Genomic DNA, 21,669 nt, shown 5'->3' with positions numbered 1-21,669 from the left:
ATTGACTGTACTTCCCAGCCCCGCCTGTCTGCCTGTCATGGGTCCACATAGGGAGAGGCCCCCAGAAGTCTTTCACAGTATACATAAATTGCTACTGGCTATTAACGTGCAAGAAGTTTACCGAAGAACTGATTGATTTAACATTTGACATCTCAGATGCTAATTTTACTCTTTTTCCTTCAACATGAGCTATAAAAATATTTCCAGTAAATTACTGGGGGTTTTTTTCTATTTTTTGGTTTTGATTTTTCTGTCTTTGCTAATTAAGTGGGTTCTTTGAATATTTGTATGGGATGTATTGGCACTGCTGTTTCACTAATCAGTGAAGAGCTTTCATTTCCAATCAGGTTAATAATCTCAGCACATGAAATTCCACATACATTATTGTGGATTTCATTATTGTGATTTAGTTATCATTCTAAGGTATTTTTTGGACAAAACTACACTCTTTCTCTCTGAGAATTTTTTACAGAATTACTTCAGTTTTCACAAACACATTATTTGATTTTAACTGATTGACTTTGTGAGACTGAAATAGAATTTTATAAAGTTCTTTGTGAATAAACTACAAATACTTAATCTGGCTATACTTCACAATCAGGAGTCATAAATTAGGCACTTAATGATCTACCTCATTAGGCAGATCACAAGTCTCAAAAACTTTAAATGAAAATAGGGATAACTGGAGTCATGAGTTATTAACAGTTCTAATAGTTGGTCTCTAAAACAATACCTGTGTTATTTTAGAGAGTTATACCTGTATTCTTATATGAAAATTGCAGGAAAAAATGAAATCTCACAGGATAGAATGATGAAAGCAAAACAGGGAGAACAAAGATGGGAAGAAGACAGGAGAACAGAGTAAAATTTACAAATACACCTGAGCATCCTTGAAGTACTCTGAAAAGTTCATAGAGAAAAAGTATAAAAGGCAGCTGTCCATATAGATTAGTTCTATTTCCTTCCCTATGAAATTGTCATAACCACCTCTGTTGGGAAAGATCGCTCAGGCAATTTCACAAAGTTGACAGATGATATATAGTGTGTTATAGAAGCCAGATGTTTGATGTCTCTGCTTAGCCATTCCTCCTCCATGATTTGATGTCAGAGATAAGTGGGATGACAGTAGAAGGCAAAGGCAGAGAATTTGTGATGAGATATCGGGCAGATATGCACAGCCACTTCTTCATCTTACTATTTGTAACATGTGCATGCTTAACTTGCCCCAAAAAGTGCTAAAAGCCTATTTAGCTTTAAGAAGAAAAATCTGCTACCTTATAACAATTTTTCATCCTGGATAGTACTTAATAAAATGTATTTTAAGCAGTGTTTATGAGATATTTAACATTACTTGCATATTAGGGATGAGAAAGTTGAAAGCTAGGTCTCTGCCTTAGTTGCTCAGAGATGGAGGGGAACATCCAGCAAGGTAATCAAGCATACCTAACATTAAGCATACAAGTACCGCTTGTAAGTACAAAGGATTAAATTTGGAGTCTTAATATTTAGCTTGGATCATAAATACTTTATTGAAACAGATAATAAGTTGTTGTCAAAGCCAAATCGTAACTCACAAAGTCAATGTATAGTTGAGTAATTCATCTTAATATGGAATAAAACCAGTTAAAGTCTATGAACATTTTAATTCGTCTCTATTTTGGGAATGTGCTTATAATTAAAATCAGAGGCTTTTGAATCAACCTCATGGTTATATGAAAAAAGCTGCCTGAGAATCATAAAATATCTTGCCCACCAGTTATGCCTAGCATGAAAACACTGTACAGAAGTAATCCTTCTGTAGCATTGTTCTAAAAGGTACGCTGCCAAATAAGCCACCCTTTGCAGAATCCTCCCAGGCTATTAAAAGGAGTTAATTAGATCTGAGGAAACATTTGCTTCTTTGTAGCATGCCACAGCAAATGTGGAGAAGCAGGCTACAGAGCTACAAGGAGAATATGCTCAAATCAGTTGAATGTCTGCCTACTGGAACAGCTGCATAGACATTCACTCAAATTAACTGTTCTACAACAAAGAACGGCCCAGCTAAGAATGAGAATTGTGTGGTGAATTCAGTCATTGAAAATTCCTCTGTGTATCCCACAGACATTCTACAGTGACATTCCAGAATAAGAAAGTTTATGTGTATGTACACTTTCAGGATTCATTGAAAAACACACCTCACTAAGTAGAAACGCACAAGGTGGGCTAACTGCATTAAAAACAATCTCTTGATATGAAAACAGTTTCCACACTGAAAAAATACAGTGTTGACTAATGAAAAAAGAAAATGAAGAGCCAATTTGCAGGAAAGCAGTAGTCTATAAAGTTCTCTTTCCAATTTTACTAACTTTCTCTTGATGTAATTATTGCTTAGTTAGTTAGTCTCATGGTACTAATCACTATATCTTATTCTACCTTTTTAGACCCCTTCTTAGATTCCACAGCAGAAATCAGAATAAGGAAAACTTCTATTTAGATATGGTGTCAGATTTTCTCATTATGTAAATCATCGAGGGCTTGAGAAGTAAGGAATTAATTATTTTATCATTATAAGCAATAAATGGTAATGGCTGCTTATTATCTCAATTGTGACTTCATAAAGTCTTAGATATTATCTCTCTTCTTGAAACATTCTCTTTTCCTTTTAACTATGTAATCTTACTAATACTTTCTAAATACGGTGTATTAGAGAAGTACAACCATAAGGGAGTCATTTATAGTCTATTCATCAGCTAAAAGTTTCTATCCTTGATAAAAGATATTGCTACTACTACCTGCCAGCATTGTTAAAAAGGCAAAAGTATGAATTCTTACAAAGACTGTAAGGGCATAATTTGAAAGAATTAGTGCTGAAATTACTGGTCATTACAGTATTTAAAACTTTATGGTCTAGTTCCCTAGTTCTACAAGAACCTCAAATAGTCCAGTTGTAGAGACAGATTTTTGGGATATCTCTTTCACAAGAATCTTAATAAAACACTAACCCTGTCAGGTAAGAGCGACCTTTATCCAGGGAATAGCAGTTAAGCATTACTTGAGAAGCTTTGCAGGACTCTGTCCACAGAAGCAAAATTCAAAAATTATTCAAAACATTGTTTTTAAAAAATAATTTCAAAGAACAAGTGATATTGGTAGTTGCACAACTAGGATGCTACATAACAACGTGACTGGACCAGAGTTGAGAACTCAAGTTGTAGTTTCTTATTGTAAAAATAATGCGATTTCCTAGCATTATTTCATTCAGAGAAAGTTTATTGCTCTTTTTCCAGTTTGACTAAAAAATATTATGAAAAATAATGCAGCAATTACTTAAATGTCTGATTTATATATTAGAAGTTTACAAAGACTTTACACAACTAGAGTGGGAGGGTTAGTATTAGCAAAATACCATCCTTCTGATTCATATTCTGGATAAAATTAGTACCTCCTATTTGCTTATAAGGATAACTAGGTTTTAAAGATGACTACATAAATGGTGATAAAAGCATAACAAAACCAATGCTACTCACTATATCAACTCAGAAGAACAACATCAATAACTTTCATTTTCATATGATGACTGAAGCCTAAGAATTAGAGAATGGACTCTTCAGTAAATCAGCAGAAACCCTACCCTATGTAAAAAGGACAACTTTCTCTAATTAGTTATGTGACAATAGAACTATAGAGTCCAAAGAACAAAAGTCTAGACAGCCTGGATATTATTACTATAGAATTTAGAAAAACTTGCTGCAGAATTCATTTAATCTTCCTGCAAAGATTTGTTGGACTGAAGAATTCCAGGGGCCTTTAACATAATATTCCATAACCCAGGCCCATTGCATAATATAGCTAGAGAAAGATATTTAGAGCCTGCCAGACTGAAGCACTGTAAAAGCAATAAATTGTGAAAGTAGAATCTGTACAGGTCAATGTTTCCATAGAAATCAATGCCTTCTTGTTTCTTTGAAACTTCACGGTTATAGTAGTATATATTCAGCTTGGTTAAGAAAAAAGTTGCTATATCAATTATAATTTTTAACCTTCAAAACACAGACCAAAGTCTACTGCAACTCTTGGCTCAGGGATTAGATTTTATTACAATTCCTATATATACAAGACCTGTACATAACACACACACACACACACACACACGTGACCAAGGTCATCCTATTTCTTGATAACAGACACACAAATCTGTAATTACAGTTTAGCTAAATGACTATTTCTGTGTTTCTTGGGAATATTCCTTGAAAATGAACTTGGAACTCCAACGAATTGACAGAGCTTTGGTTTCTTTTTCTCTCCCCTTCCTGCTTTCAAAAATAAGGAAGGGAAACAAGGAAAATTGTTTACTTTTGTTCATTAAGCATAATTTTGGAAATACTGTAAGAAAATAACAAACACTAAATGACCATTCTTTCGGATAAAAAAAAAAGCAAAACAAACCAAGCCAAATAGAAAGCTTTTTTTAAAAATGCTGGTTTTTTATTAGGTGCTCCTGAAATGGAAAAATTGTTTGCTTTTATTTTTTTGTTGTTTTTTTTCCTCCTAATGCTAGAAGTTGGCTACTTCTCTAGTGTTGATCACTATAAGGTTGTTTCTAAATATTTTTGCCTGGAACCTATTGCATTTTTTTGTTTCTGTTTCATTTATGTTAAACATTACTTTTTTGTCTGACTGACACTAAACATTCAGTGGGTCTAGCAATTACTAAAGGTGATATATAATGGGAATCATTTTGGATATGTCTACATTAGCTAGCAGTGCAGCTCAACAGGCCAGTATGAAACAGAGGATACTGGTGACACATCATTCTCACTACGTGCCTTTGGGTGAGTTTTACTTTGGGCTAGCTTCCCTATTCTACTTTAGCCGTACCACAATTGTGGTCATTCAGCAAAAGCTCTACCCATTCTGCTACTGCTACCTTCTTCATGGAGTGTGCACACAGATGAATGGCCTTTCTGCACTTGCACACTTGGACTTTCCACGCTTACAGATATGTGGGGGACAGTTACTCATCTGAAGGGATGTGCAAGTTAAATCATACTGCTGTCAAGGTACTATCACCCTACCTTCAACTCAGGCTATTTAAATGAATCCTATGTTGTACATAAGTGTATGAATGCTTTTTTAATGAAAACGAGTTAATGCCTAGTAACAAAACCTAAACCCTTTATTAACAAGGACTATCTCAAGGATTTAATGTCATAAACTGTGTGCAGTTAAAGGTTTAATTGGCTTTATAAAAGAGTCTTATATACATCAAGTTTTGTCTTGTTATACTTATTTACAGAACAGTCCCTAAAAATCATTGTATTGCTCTGACAAGTGGGGAGTTTTGAAGGTAAAAGTCTCTATAGGGAAATATCTGCATAAAGATTCTGTTAGTTATTAACTTATTATAAAATACTTATTATAAAAAACTGTTGCATTGTTCACACCAACAATACTAAATGAGGAGTGACAAATCCTAAAACCTGGCAAAGAATAAAAAGCTCCCTGCTATTTATCAAACATTTAGGCTACAAACATACTTCAGTGGATACAATTCAAAATTCTTTTACTAGGTGTCATGTACTAGCATTTGACTAATTTCTTCATTTTTTTTTATTTTTGTATGCCATTGAAGGAATTCTCTTCTTTACAGCAAGCACTTACAAACAGGCACTTCTTGCACTATGTATCTGAAAACACAGAAGAGATTAATTTCAAATCTCTTTGGAACGGGTTGCCCAGGGCAGTGGTGGAGTGCCCATCCCTGGAGGTATTTAAGTGTCATGTAGACATAGTGCTTAGGGACACAGTTTAGTCAGGGACTTGTCAGTGTTGGGTTAATGATTGGACTCTATGATCTTAAAGTTCTTTTCCAATCGAGGCAATTCCGTAGAATGACACATGTAAAAGTTTGAGGTATACTGTCTTAGTCTTTCATAAACAAGCATTTACATATTAGTCCCACTGATATCAATAGATCTACTTCAGTGAGCAAGTGCTTTGCAGTGTAAACGAAGGTCTCAAAATTTGGCAGTTAGTAATAATACAGTTTCTAAACAGCATAATTTTATTATTTTAAGACACTTTCACAGTTTATAACTTGTTTCTCAAGCATTTGTACGCACCTGATGCTTAATGCTATTTATTCAATATCTTGTTTGTGACATCATAAGTGATTTCCCTATTAATTGAGCATGATGTCATAAAATCAGAGATTAGCACTTACATTCAGGAATTAGCAGCAGGCAACTCCAACTTAGAATTTCCTCATATAAACCACACAATTTCCCCCCAAGATTTGGAAAATACATAGATTTTTCTTGCTTTTAAAGCTAAGCAAGAAGATCTTTCTGAGAGCGCTACTAAAAAATGCCTCTCAGCTTTAGCACCAGCAGGTAAACTTACCAAGGAATATTATGTTTGTTGAATGTACAAAAATAGCGCACTAGGTAGTCATTTATCATGCTCTTAGGACACTAATCAGGCCTTTCCTTCTTTCAGCAGTGATCTACCTGATCTCTGGACCCTCTCAGAATGCTTACTTACTCAGAAATTATTGATCATCAGCACAGGAAAGTTACATCAAAGCAGCCATGTCAAACTGATTAAAATGCATGCATTTAAAATTTCTCAGTGTACTATAACATATTGTGTTAGCAATAGTCAGACTGCCAGAATCAGAACAGAGAGGGAAGAACTGTCTATAAAACAGAAGTTAATATTAGGAACAGAAAAAAGAAAAGGAAATAGCAAAAAAAAAAATTATTTTCATTAAATTTTGTTCTATTATAAATTTAAAATAATGAAGAATACTTGATCAACTGTGATGTAACACTGTTTTAAAATAAGCATGAAATATTCCTCATAGGAGCAATATTTGTTCTGAGGATTCTAAGTGAATGGTGCATGCAAATATGTTAAAGCAATATGACTGAAGAAGTAATTCTTTTTTCCAAAGATACAATCAAGTTGTCACGAGGTGAGCATAATTTCACGTAATAGTATCTATTTCTGACTCATGTGAGCACATAAGAATTCATAGAGGTTTAGATTTTTTCTCTAAGGGAACAGGAACATGATGATCTAATTGTCTAAAGCGCTGACTCTAACAGGGCTGACCTCTGCTTTCAATGGGAGTGAATTACCTTAATGTCACAACTATTTTTTGTGCAGTTCTGTTATGCTATATGAATGGGTTCAGGACCAGAAGAAACTTTGGTATCTTCAACTAGTAGGTCATCGATGTCCAATATTTCATTATATTTATCTACAGGTTCATTATTTCCACATTTTGCATTTCCATTCGGTTTGTGGAGACTGAAGAGTGCTCTGCAGTTCCTGTTATCAAATCATTGGCTTACTATGACTAAAACCATTATTATTACCTAAGATAAAACAGCCTTTGTGATGCATGGATACAATGCACTGTGAATTCCAACAGGTCACTAGGGTATTTCTTTTTATGTGCTTCCTACATGTAAGCTAATAAAGGCATCAAACGTCATCTGGAAAGTCTGTCTTACACAGTTTAAAAGTGTTAAACACTTAAATCTAATGTAATGGCTAAACACATTCATTTCTGGAACTCCCTGCACATAGAATAAAACACATTGTGTTATGTGTTTCTTCAGTGCCTGTTGTGGTCTCAAGATACAGCAGGGTTCACAACACAGAAATACTACCAAGGGGAGTCATGGAACCACCAAACCTCACTCTGCTACCACAAATAATACAAACAGAACATTTAAGAAACTCTCAAACAGGAGACAAATTTCAGGGAACAGCCACAAATTTTAGAAATTGTAGCAGCAGTAACTAAAGAATGGATAGAGACTTGTTAATGAAACAAAAAGAATGCTGTTTAGAGAGTAAAAAAACATGAGACCAACTCAAAAAGAACTAGATTACATTTTGCCTGGCCAGACTTTGAAGGTCACATATCATTAAAATTGTATGTGGCACAGTACTGTGTTTAAACTTTGAGGGACTTCGTAATTGCCTATTTTCAACACTCACATTTCTATCTAAATATTCAAACAACTGAACATAGGTAGAAATGTACCCATGGTGGCTGTACAGTAAAAGGGAAAGCAGAAACCTATCCCAAAAGAAAAGACTGTAAGCTTCTAATTTAAGTGAGAGACATCAGGCTAAATCTAAACCCCCAGCAATTACAAGAACAGTCTTACAAGAATGTAACTGATTTCTCTGAATACACCAAGAGAAAAGGGGTGCAATCAGTTAAGTAAGGAAACCTAATCACTGAAGGAATACAGAAAGGTACAGTGATGTTACAAATGTTAGAAATGTTGCTGTTCTCAGTGCTGAATGTTAAAGTTCAGCCTGCAAACTGACTTTACAGACAGCTGCAATTCTTTACGTGTCCAAAGAAGGGCAATGAAGCTGGTGAAGGGTCTGGAGCACATCTTATAAGGAGTGGCTAAGGGAACTGGGTTTGTTTAGTCTGGAGAAAAGAAGGCTGAGGGGAGACCTTATAATTCTCTACAACTACCTGAAAGGTAATTGTAGCGAGGTGGATCTCTGTCTCTTCTCCCAAGTAACAAGTGATAGGACAGGGGGAAACAGCCTCAAGTTGCCTTCAAGGATGGTTTAGATTGGATATTGGGAAAAATTTCTTCACCAAAGGGGTTGTCAAGAATTGGATCAAGCTGCCTAGAGAAGTGGTAGAGTCACCATGCCTGAAGGTATTTAAAAGATGCATAGATATGGTGCTTAGGGACTTGTTTTGGTGGTGGACTTAGCAGTGTTAAGTTAACAGTAGGGCTCAATGATCTTAAACGTCCTTTCCAACCTAAATGATTCTACGATTCTACAATTCTATTCTAGGATTCTTTTGTGAGTCAAAAATCTATCTTTCTTCTTAGTGAGTCACAGTTGGAATTGAAGCGCTGACTTGCCACGTCAGTGTAGGAGATTTCAGCGAAAAATTTGACAGAGGATCACTAGCTTCCTGTTTTTTACTTCAACACATGACAAAAGCCCTCCAATAAAAGTATTTTTATTTAATTCATTGTAGCAAATTCTGTTAGAGCTATATCATCATGTCTGTGTTGACTTCATGTAAGTTTGACTTCAAGAAAAGTGTAGGGTTATTTTTTTAGTTTCTTCAATTAATCTGCTAATTCTTGATTTTATGTACCAATTTCAATTTGCTAAGTATGTCTTTATCCAACCTTACTGACTCTTCCAACAGCTGCTAACCAAAAAATAATTGCATTCTACCACACCCCTTCCCATCTCTTCTTCCTCTATAGGGCTTGAAAGAGTGGAGGGAATTGTATATATAACTGCAAAAGGTACAGATGGAGGAAACTTTCACTGAAGAGGAACTGCTAGGGTAGGAATTATTTTGCCTTAAAATAGTTACATTTTTTCATGCCTCAAAGTTTCATCTTTCTTTTTGAGTTGCTAATAACCTTTGTGACTGAAGAATGACATAGCAGGAAATTTTCAGAACTATCATTTTATTTACCCCTTAGGTAGTCTATGCTTCTTCTGTTTTCTCATGGGAATGATCTTAATCTCTCTTAAACAAAATTTTTTTTTGAGGATTTAATACTTAAAATTGTTTAAGATATAGAGGACAGATATAATATCATAATAGGCAACAACTTCAGAGATGAAAGGCCCGTAGCATGCTTCTCTTTTAGTCAACGTGCTACTTAATGCAAATAATTCAAACAAGTATCTCCTACCATGCATATATCATCAACCAGTATACTTATTTTCAAACAGCTATGTAAAATCATTTCAGCATTTCTGAAACATCAGACGGGCCCTTTTAGTTAGCAATTGCACTGAGTAAAACAAATCAAACACCAATGTTTAATTATTGTGCGCTTTCCTCCTTGATAACTTTAAAAATGGTTATAAACTTTGCAAGAACAAGCTAGAGCCTGTTCACTTAGTTTCTCTTAGAATCTAAAATCACTTGTAAAACACTAAAAAATATTAGTTTATCTACTTTTATTGCATTGTTTTCCTGAATTCTTTTTACTTATGTATATTAATATTGCACATATTTTGACAGTTTATAGCCAAATACACATATTTTGGGACTTGGTTTCTGACTTAAGAAAGAAATACAGATGAAAATTGAAAGTAATTATCCCATATGGAGACCAAAACTCCTTGTCCCACCCCAGATAAGGCATCTGTGGAATTCATCTTCAAATGGAAAATAATGCCCCTCAGATGTTCAAACTGTACTGGGGACTACAGGTAAATTGAGCTGTGAATACCAAGCATATCCTGGTTGACCCATTAAAACATCCCAGAAATTTCCCCATTCAAAAGTCTCATGTTTCATCATGTCCATGGAAATGAAAGGTAACAATGCCACAGTGTTACACTCAAAATTCATATTTCCTCTTTTGGTACCTATGCAGCTTCTCTAGCACATGCTCTACTTAAATCTAGGATTACAACTCTGGATGTTTATGGAGTACAGATGTTCTGAATATGGAGTAAGTTAACTATTGAACTGTATTTTCTTATTTTTCAGTTTTAACTTAAATTTGACAGTTTTGACTGTTGTATAACAATACTATAAAAGAAACTCAATAGTGTAGATTTAGAAAGGCTTCATTATTAGTCTGTAAAAATAATCGTTGACATAAGGATTCTACCTAGAAAGACCTCATGATTGGCAGTCACATACTTCCTTAGAAACATTTTACCCTTCCTATATGTACTTCTTGGCCAGTAAATGATGGAAACATATATATCCTTATTGCCAAGGTATGTTCCAGTTACTGGAAAGAGTAATAAGTGGGATAAACAATATAAGGGATTCATATTACACAGAAAACTTTCCAGGTCCTTCTTCCCTTCTCTCAAATACTGTCAGCATGCACAAATTATCTGTAAATGTTTAAAAGAGACAGAACTAAGATGATTCAGTACCATACTACTCAACATTCCCAGATTAATTCTCCTAAATATCTCAGGTATTTCAATATTAGGCAGATAGACAAAAAAGCAAGCCCCTTCCAGATAGAATATAATCCAAAGAACAGAAAAATGTGTCATATCTTCCAACAACAGAGAAACTTTCCTGCTTTGCGCCTCTTTTATTTCAGCCTGTCCTAACAGGTTCTATAAATCAAAGTTTCTACATTATATCAGCTTTTGCCCTAAAAAATTCATTCTGATATGCATTAAGCACTTCATTCAACACAAAATCATTCAGTTCCATTTGTACAATACTGATTTTTACCTCAAAAACTTCTTCATCCAGAATCCTGGTTCCAAAGACAGTGATACCATTGGTGTCCACAACTGTTTTGTCACTTCTATCAAGTGGTTTTGTAGTTTTTTTGTTACAGTCAACAATCATTGTAACACTTTTTTTCTCCACACTAATAGCTACTCGATGCCACCTATTAAAAAAAAAATAATAATTCTACTATAATTTGTTTTTAAAACTAGGTCATTGTCTGCTCATCAAGACATTTTATCACAGATTGTGCACCAATGAAGTAACACATAAAATTTTAAATGTCTCCATTTATTACATCCTTTAATACATACACAAGTGTACACTATGTTTTGTCTATTCGCGGTATAACTTCTGTCCCTTAGTACAAAGGAACTGGATCCTTAGCTCATTGTGAATATCCTATATAAGATGAAGTTCAAGCTAACCTTCTCTGAAGTTTTACCCAGAGAACAATAGTAAACTCTAATTAGAAATGAATGCACTGTTTACATGTTATTAGGTTGAACAATCTGACAGCAGATTTTATTTTTATGAATGTGTTTGATTTTCCAAATTACTTAAGGAATTACTTATGCAAATATATTAAATCCAGCATTTTATTCTTTGTTATTGACATTTTACTATTTGTTCTCTGTGAACAATCACAAAATTTTACTATGTTCTTTTGCTTATATGAATGTATCCCATAGCTATAGAGATCTTTCAAAGATGTACAACAGTTCCAACACAGATGCTTTTCCAGATACATATACTTACAAGTGTGTGCCAATATTCTCAAAAATAATAGCTTTACCTACATAAATATTTGCCAAAAAAGTTAATTAAGTGCTTCAGAATACTGACATTTTTATTTTAAAGACATTTGAGAATGAAGTTTAGTACAGTTTGCCCAACTATACTGTGTTCTTTATGAGACTTTATTATCATAATAGACTGCATTAATTTAGTGAGCCTCTGCTATGACAACTTAAATATCTAAGAGCAAAAGCAAGCTACTCTGTAATCTAAAATGGAGCAAAACATCAAATAATCTTTGATAGACCAGAGCAAAAAAGTGTCAAAGTATGCCATATTATTGACTGGTAAGAGGAAGGCTGAAATGAAATTATTTTAGTTGGCATTTGTGGCACTAAGGTTGTCTGATTTAAATCAGAAAGCCAGCTTAGATCTTTGTTACAAAGAGCTTCTGTATATCAAAAGGAACATCTCAAAGCTAATGGAATCTGACTGCCAAACAGTGTCACTGAGCCAGAACTCTAATTCCTTGTTTTCTCTAGAACAGGGCTGAACATTATCATTATAAAAGCAACCTGTCCATGCATCCTCAGCCACATTACACTGTTTATACTTTTAAAATATTGAGATGAAGATTAGATACTAGATACTTCATAAAATAGCTGAGTCAAAAGAAAATTGTCAGTCTATCTTTTAAAAGCATGTAGAAGCTTAAAGCACAAAACCATAGCTCACTGTGGATAGGATTCACTCCAGATGATTTAGAACTCGTATGGTCTTACTGCAGGAAATAGTACCAAATCATGCTCATTTTGATTTCTTCATTTTTATCAGTCTATCAACATTTTGGGTGAAATTCTGAAATCCATGTCAAAGCTTTGTTATTTAGAGGAAGTCAATGAAGAAAAGTTTGCTGCTTTATTTCATCACTCCTTCTGCTAGGGAAATGCATCAGGTTTCAGTTTCACAGTATAATTCCATTCTCTGGTAATACAAGGGTTAGAAGACAACTGATTTTTCCTTTTTTTTATTCTTTATTGCTTTATTGCTTGAGTCTTTTTGAAAACAGTGTTTCTTTCTCTATTGCACAGAAAGAATCTTCATAGGTCTAGTTTTGGTGGGTTTGACTACTTCTTCACACTTGACTTTTAGAAATGGCAAAGAATAAAGGTGGCTTGGTTTTATTAGTAGCTGTATGCATCATTTGAAGCTGGAACTATATTCTGTTGCAAAGGTTATCTGATATTGTATCATAGCAGTCGAACTATCTGGACATTGTGTTAGTGATTTATTTAAATGTTTAAGATACCTGTTTGTAAAGACCGTAATCACCGATATGGTGGTCTGGTATTATTTTTCATTTTAAAATTTTACACTTACTTGCCATCAGCAATGTTGACTGTTCTGAAAAGAGGATAGTCTTCTGGGGCAGGTTTTCCATTTTGGTCTTCAAACAGAAAGACAGGGGATCTACCAACTTCAACACCTACTTGCTGAATTCCTTGTTCATTGTAGACAGACAGAAGGAAGGACTGGATACCCTTTTTAGGTTTCACCGTCATTAAAATTGAAAAATCTTCTGGAAAATCTCCACCTGTAAACAAAGTGATATATACAAATTCAGAAAATATGAAGCCATTCTTTAAAGGGTTACATTTTTGTATAAGCACAGAGGTTCCTGCAGACAAGCTGTTGGGGATTTTTAATTCTCCAAAATAAATACTTAAAAAATTACACTATGAAAATTTTTTATCTGTTTTTTTCTTTCTGGTCTTACCTTAATTCCTGAAAGCTATACCTTAACAGTTCTTAAAAATATTACTTGTAAATCTATTCTAAATTTATATTATAATGCTATATATGCAAGAAGCATAATAGTTTCACATTCATTATTTTTTCTATTGATCTTCTTTTTAGCAATCCTGTAATTTAAAAGTGTGCACTACAATTTCACTCAACAAAATAAGTACCTGTATTATAACAAATATATTTCCAAGCACTTCATTTCCCTTGATAACCAACTAAAACTAGTTTCTCACAATACATATTTGAGTCCTTCTAGAAAAATATTGTGTATAATACTGAAAAAATACATAACTAGTTTTATTTAATAGGAGCTTTAGGCAAAATCAAAGAACATTTAATTTTCATTTATTCCCTGATGATTTCTCTCTGAAGCAGAGATTATATATCAATCATTGTTTCAACCTTTACAACTAAAAATAAACAAAATAAAAAGTGGATACAGCTTGTTTATAAAGGAAGGACTGAGGTTTGTACTCAGTACTGCTCCTGTTGAATCTGGTGGTAAATCTGCATTTCACTTGGTATGAAATGCCAATTAGGCTTAATAACAAATGAAGTGTAAGACTGAGATTCTAAAATTCAGAATATACATTGGATCTGTGTGGCTTCAGCTGCAATTTGACATGCAAGAAATAGAGGGATTAGAATTTAATTGCAACGTTGGCAATGAATATAACTGCAACTTTGTGTGCATGAAAGTTGGTAAAATGTTCTTAAACATTTTAATAACATAATACAATAAGTTTTAATAAATTAATATGTTAAATTTTTTTAATTAATAAAAGTATGTAAGACTTCAACATCGAAAGCTGATTTAGGAATTGCTTCATCCAATGGAGAAAATATAAGATTGTTTCAAAGACAGGTCTTGTGGGAAAACTCTTTCATAGTTCTAAGAAGTCTTCCGTGAAGACAAGCTATTGATGGCATTAACTCTTTAGTTACAATATGAAAGCAAAATGCATAAAATCTTCATTGCTCTTTAAATGCCATACTACTCTTCTAAACCAGAAAATATCTAGTCTCACACTTATTATATTTTTTGCTGCAATGTTGTTTTATGTGTTTTCTACCATCTTTTAAACTTTTTTTGTAGAAGGTTGTTGAAACGCTAGTAATATAGACCACTTTAGGGCTTGTGTTGACACTTTATTTTGAAAGAAACAAAGCCAATAAATAGGAAGTATTTCATTTACTCTGGTGAGCCTCTGGTCAAGTTTTTTAATGACAAAGCAAAGATGCTAGTTTACAGATTAAATTAAACTGTATGTTATACCTTTTAATGTCAGAGTAAACAGATGACAAAAAAAGGAAAAAAAAAGAGAAAAAAAAAAAGATGACTGTCAATGACTGTCAACAAAGGCCAAAGAAATGATTTTAAAAGCACTGAACACTTGCCCTGTTTGCACTCTTAACCTGAAAAAATATGTTGAAAATGCTTAAGGCAGGTGACACTAATTCAGCTAGTCTGTATGCTTTTGTAAAAGATCACTAACAGCTTATACACAAACAGCACAACAAAAATCTAAGCAGCTATCTTTACAACTATATAATCCCTTCCAGTCAGTTAAATCAATGCCTATTATATTCTGGGAAGTTGGTAAATATTATTAGATCCATATTTAAAAGATTAATATATTGATGCTCCCAGCTTTCGCCATTTATAGCTCCCTCTGAGCTACAATAGCTGAAAGATACCTATACTTCCTGATGAGTTACAGGACTTAAATGAAAGCAAGCACAGGGTGCATTACAACTTGTATTGTTTAGCTAAAATGATGTCTCACAACTCAGTCTTGTCTTGCATATCTTCTGTAGTCTTTCTACTACTACAGAGCACTAAGAAAAAGGGACATGATCACTCATATCTTTAAGAATAACCTCTGAAAAAGGATTTCTTGTGGTGGGGAGAGGATGCCTGTTCTGCAAGATTCAAAAGGAAGTAATACCATAATCACCTCCAAAAAATTGTTTTGAGGTTTTTTACTGAAGTAGAGAATAGCATGGCATTTTCCAGTATTAAGCAAAGTTTTGTAGTGGCTTCTTTTTATACTGTGAGTGAGCAATGCTTTTTATTTGTCTCTGGCACACAGAAGTGTTGCAACAGGGGTAAAATCAAGCAAACTAATTCCAGTTGTAAAGCAGAACTGAAAGCATTAATGAGAGTACCTAAATTAAGACAGTCAAAGGCTATAGAAATTTAGATGTCAGCCAATAATACAAGGTATTTGTTGGTTCTGGCATTCAAGAATCATATGCTGCCAGGTCTCCTCTTTATGCTATGATTTGATTCATGAACAAATGGAAGTCAACCCAAGTTCTCAGACTTCCAGCTCTAGACTTTCAGGCTTTGATTTAGCAGAAGGTGCTTGTATTGTCTTAAACTTTAAAAAATATCATTGATTCCAAGTCAGTTTAATCTTCTGTCCAGCTGCATTTGACTGTTCATTTAAAGTTCTTTGTTGTACCATTTGGCTTCAGTGACACACATTGTAAAACTCAGAATATGAAGATGCCAACTTATTACACTGTGCAACTTGTGCAGTTTTTCAATACAATGGATCATTTTTGCATTCTTTAAAGAAAGAGCAGCCTATATTCTGCTAACCTTATTTAGGTGATGTGGTAAATAATTAATGACAGTCACACTAATATCAGCAAGACAATGTAGACTGTAATATGCCATTCAGTGAATTATATTTTCAGCTAGATAGCTCTGTTAACTATATGCAAATTAGTTGAGAGGATATATTAAAAACTGAAGAACTGTGTTAAAAATTATATAATTAATATAATTATTATATCTGTAGTGAATTTTGCTTTGATCTCTCGCATGAATAAAAAAGTAAACTGACAAGTTAAGTGAACATGTAAGTTATCCTTGAACTGTGTATAGCTGTTTCCCATGTTAATAATGCATACTTCCCCCCTTTATAGATCTGGGATGATATATATACAATTGCTACTTTGAAAGACAAAAAAGAAAGTATTTTTCATTGACAACATCTAATCTGTATGTTTACAGACAGACTTGTTCAAACTCCTTACCTTTACCCCTCCAATTCTCTCCCTGATTCCCTGGGTAGGGTGGGAAGCAGTGTGGAGGGGCTGCGAGTGGCTGTGTCTTGTTTGGCTGCCAGCTAAGTTAAACTATCACACTCTGCATGATGTATCAAAGCAAAAAAATTAAATGTTCCATGATTTTGTTTTTTAATATTCTTGTTATTAGTTTTCTCAATAGTTTGGGACAAGTAACTGGAAAATAATGGAATAAAAGTCTCTCCTCAACATCCAAAGAATGTTTTCCAAAATGTGATTATTTCATTTTAGAGAAATTTGAGAGAAGATGGAATCACATTACCTGCTACCCACAACTAGCTTTGTCTAGTTCCCCAAACACCCAGATACTCTCAGCTAATTCTTAACAGATGGTACTTCTGGGAATGATTTTGCAATGGCCAACCACAACTCATTTTTACCACTGCAGAATTACTACAGGAAGTCCTGCCTTTAAAGAGACTACTGAAACTGGAAGAAACTTGCCAAAGCCACCAAATAAGCTTTCCATCAGATAGCATCATGAAAGAACAGGTAATATGACTTACAGACCAATTCTGCCAGTGACACAGAATTTGATGAAGAACTTTACAACAGAAGTCAATAAAATCTGATTCATTCAATGGATAAAGAGCATATCTTGTCATTTGTATGCAGGCCCAACTCTAGGGATAACAGAATTGTTTTGAGGTACTGATGAAGGACTACATGCTGTGCTTTAGATACTATAAATGCATAGGCAGTAAGACAATCTACCAAAGTAACAGTTTTCTGACAATCTTACCCGGGTAAAGCTGCCTTGTTGGAGCACTCAGCTGTGCAGTTTTTGAAACTCTGTAGGCAACATCCGATCCTTTTGAATCCCTTCTATTTGTGCAAAATCCTGCTGTTCTTGATACTCCTTCTGGTGAATTGTGAAATTCTAACGCTTTTAGCACATCAACAGGTTCAGCTGACAAAGAAAAAAAAAAAAACAAACAACCAAAAGAATTACTCATCTTGCATCTCTATAGTATGCAGCCTCTAAAAAGGATACTAATTTCACTGCAAAAGAATACGTGTAATCATAGCAGTTGCTGCATCCTATTTTAATTGCAGATTACCCCTACATCAGAATATTATTTTAACAGGACTATTCACTTTTAAATATATGAGTTCATCCCATCCAATGTAATTGTTACAATCACATTTTGAAACTACTCGATTACACACTGAAAATCACTGTTTCCCAAACACAGAGAATGTTGGTGACTGAAACTTACAAAACATTCTTTTAATGAGCGTTTTCTAAGAAGTGGAACTGATTTTAAAAGTTTGCACAAAAGTTTCAGAACCATTCAGCTACTAATAATCTGTTATGAGAAACCTGTCTGTTGTTAAGATTAAAATATATTCTGATTACATATGACTGCTTTCTCAGACACAAAAAGGAAGAAGCTAATCTCTTTTCTCATCCAGTTAGAGAAAGAAAAATGTATCTTTGCCTACTTTGCCTGCAATGAGTGAATTGACTGCATCACAGTCTTTCATTATTTCCAAGTTAAATTCAGGTGGACTTGTTTTCTACTTAAGAGCCCAACTACGATATAAAATTATAAAGCCAGCATCGAAACTTTAATCTATAAAAATTCACCATGGCAAAAGGGACAAATACTAACTGGACAAACACTTCAAGAGAGGCAGTGAGATAACATAGGTTGCCTACTGCGTATCTTTTCTCTCAGGAAAAATGAAGGTGTTCATTCTCACACTCCCTACAGATCATGGCTTCACTAATGTATTTTTTTGAGTGGAAACAGAATTTCAACAGACCATTTTTTCACTGGGTCTGTTCCTCAGTTTTTATGTTGGCAAACTCATAATCACTTTATCTGGAAAGATAAAGTTTTACATGACTTTCACTGGTAAAGCTGAGAAATCTGTTTGGTAAATGTGACCCGTCTTCATGTCTTTGAACTGCACTGTGGCATTAACTATAGCTAATTTATTCTCTGTTATTATTCATTTTATGTGTCAACAAATATCAACTTAAGGCCCAAAATTCACTGAGTGCAAATATTCAATTATTTGAACAACCATTTGCTAAAGAGTGTAAAAACATAGGTAAAGTGATATTCTAGAGTCCCTGATGGAAACATCTCTATCTTCTTTACTTACTATTTGCACAGTTCTAGGCAGTGTTACCATTTTTTTTTTTTTTTTTGTCATTATAATACCTCAGAAATCACTTTAGTTTATCCACTATCAATAACAAATATGAACAAAGTTAAGTTTAACTAGTGCACCCTATCCAACGCCTGGCATTGCCAAATATGAAGAACTCGACCTTGTGGTTAGACCTATCTCTGAATAATACCAAAAGTATGCTCTTTAAAAACAATATCTGATGTTTTCTCAATCAGCCTAGAACGCACATAACTTCTTCTTGTCTTAAAATATATACATAAGAAAATACTTGTGAACTTTATTTTTTTCACATCATACAATTTCTCATTTCCTTTTTCCATCAGATCATGTCATCAAATGTAAACTCAATAGCCAATGTTTCTTGCAAGCTGATACATTTTTAAAGAATGCTACAGTATATACTTGAGTTCAATTAAAATCTATGTATCCCGCAGATTCAATAAATTATATTTAAACACTCTCAAAAGAAAAGTTTCAATTGTGTGCAAATTCTAAAACATTAGTCTTACCTCTCTGTTAAGTATTGACTAAATAATTTTAATGGATATAATGGATTTTTTACAGGTATTCCACACAATTCTAAAGTTACTACCATACTGAAAGAACTGCCACACTTCCTTTCTGTTAACTAATGGCTATTTTTGCAGTGCCTATAATAATTTGAACAAGTAAAGTAACATAGAACCAGTCACTGGAAATACTAGTAAAAATTCGAAGTTGCTCTAACCCATTGCTAATGTTCCTTTTTCCTTTGGCCTTTTCTATAATTTGTAGAAATATATTAGATAATAGATAATAATTAGAACAAACATTTTGTCAATAGTCCATAGATAACATTCATTTCTGCAAACTGTGATTCACAAAATATAAAGACCAAAAGCACTAGTCAGTTTAACAAGGATTTCTAGAAATATAAAGTGTCATAGAGATGACATGTTATATGAAGTAATTTACATAAAAAGGTAATTAGTCTATCTCCAATGATAACATGGCTGACTTACTAAATATTTTTAGATCACAAGTAACAGAATCTGCCTACCTAATTTATTGAAAATATTCCAGATAGCCACTTTGACCAACAGTTAAAAAGTAAAGAAGTTCTTTAAAAGTCTTTAGAAAAACCAGACAAGAATGTATAAGATTTAATAGGCTTCTTCTTTGCTTTTGATAGAAACCTACATATCATTCAGTCTGTGAAATAAACAGACTGAATTTGTGCCTCTTCCTCATAAACTTTTTTTGCCATATTGTTGTTTGTGTCATTATTTGCAGATTAGGATGCAACCAATCCTATACTTCAGCTGGGTGGTAGTAGGCCTGGAAGTCTCTTCACAGCTGTTATTGCACTTTTCCTCCTACACTCTTCCTGTGTCATGCATAGGTCTACCATGCATTGGGGTCTCTGCAGAAACACCCTCTTCTTGCTAGTGGCAATTTTGTCTCAGTGAATTTCAGGATTTTTTTACGTTTTCTGGAACTATGGCAACCTAGTTGGAGCAAGTGTTCAGTAGCCCTGACCAGGCTGCCATGACATTAGTTTCAAAATTCTTGATGAGCTCACTGTGCATGTCAGATGATCTGCTCAATGTCTCTACAGAAAGCAGTAGACACAGCTGCTCTCCATATGCCACAGAGCACACACATGTAGGAATCCAGTAAAAAATAAACAGCTTTTGAAAAACAGAAGCACTGTTTAGCAGCTAACTGGTTAGAGGTAACCTGTTTGAAGTATAAAGGACAATGAGAAGTCCTCACACAGCCAACACTGGCCTGCATACAAGATCAGGGCAGAGAGGTAGGAAGACAACTCACAGAGCCAGGAAAAAACATAGTCTGGAAGCTACCAGCTGAAACTGTAGCTTCTCTCTGCTAGTTTCTGTAGGTTCTGCAATGCTCAGTGTCACTGTACCCTGGGAGCTTCAGCTCTTCCTGAAAACTGCCCCTTCTCTAGCATTCAGCTACCACAGAAACAGTACCAGTGCTAAGGCCATGCAGTTTCTCTGTTCACATGGTCCACAAATTAAGATTAAAGCTTGTATTCATGCAGGGCAACATTAATGTAACCCATATTTTGGCAGATCTGGGGTCTCTCACAAGAACTTCCTTACAATGCATAAAGCAGCTTGCCTAAATGATTTTCCCTTCTAGTCTAATTTCGATGGATAGTTTTCTCGTTAAGAGAAATAAAAAAACCAGCAAGTTAATTATATTTGATGCAATGTTTTTGCACCCTTCCAATTTGGTGCTAACATTTAAGATGGCAAGGAAATAACCAACTAATAAGCATCACGCAAACAGCTCTGTTCACCTTGGGATGCAGTTATTTCTCCTTATGAAACAGACATCAGCTTTGAAATCTCAACTCTGCCATGGCAAAATAAAAGATCAAAACCCTGAATGTGGGTCCCTTCATGTAGATGTTTATGGCCACACTGCACGGTTGCTCGAAGGCAACCTTCTGCCGGTAAGCCAGCCAAAGCCACACGATAACCCTTTGAAGAGAAGCCTGTGTTCATCAGGGCAAGCCTCCATTTTTGAGATGAAGCTCCTCTGAGTTTCAGACCACAATCAAAAAGTGAGTTTCCACTGTGCTACTTTTCCACTGATAGAGAACCAACTGCAGAAAATCATTCTTCTTATTAAATATTATATTGCAAAGTTCA

General features: G+C 34.3%; 1 protein-coding gene across 1 annotated transcript in view; it reads right to left on the bottom strand.

The window, feature by feature from the left end:
- COL11A1 (collagen type XI alpha 1 chain) overlaps positions 1–17,771 on the bottom strand; it is a gene marked incomplete at its 5' end in the record, with an annotated part of 131,970 nt that extends 114,199 nt beyond the window's left edge. Inside the window, 3 exons of the mRNA XM_029086685.1 lie at positions 11,219–11,381; positions 13,337–13,550; positions 17,604–17,771. Coding sequence (XP_028942518.1) covers positions 11,219–11,381; positions 13,337–13,550; positions 17,604–17,771 — 545 coding nt within the window. The remainder of the gene's footprint in view (positions 1–11,218; positions 11,382–13,336; positions 13,551–17,603) is intronic.
- Between the last annotated feature and the right edge of the window lie 3,898 nt (positions 17,772–21,669).

This window comes from Antrostomus carolinensis, unplaced genomic scaffold, assembly GCF_000700745.2.
Source record: "Antrostomus carolinensis isolate BGI_N321 unplaced genomic scaffold, ASM70074v2 scaffold4589, whole genome shotgun sequence".
NCBI lineage: Eukaryota > Metazoa > Chordata > Aves > Caprimulgiformes > Caprimulgidae > Antrostomus > Antrostomus carolinensis.
This window is presented reverse-complemented; position numbering and strand designations above follow the sequence as displayed.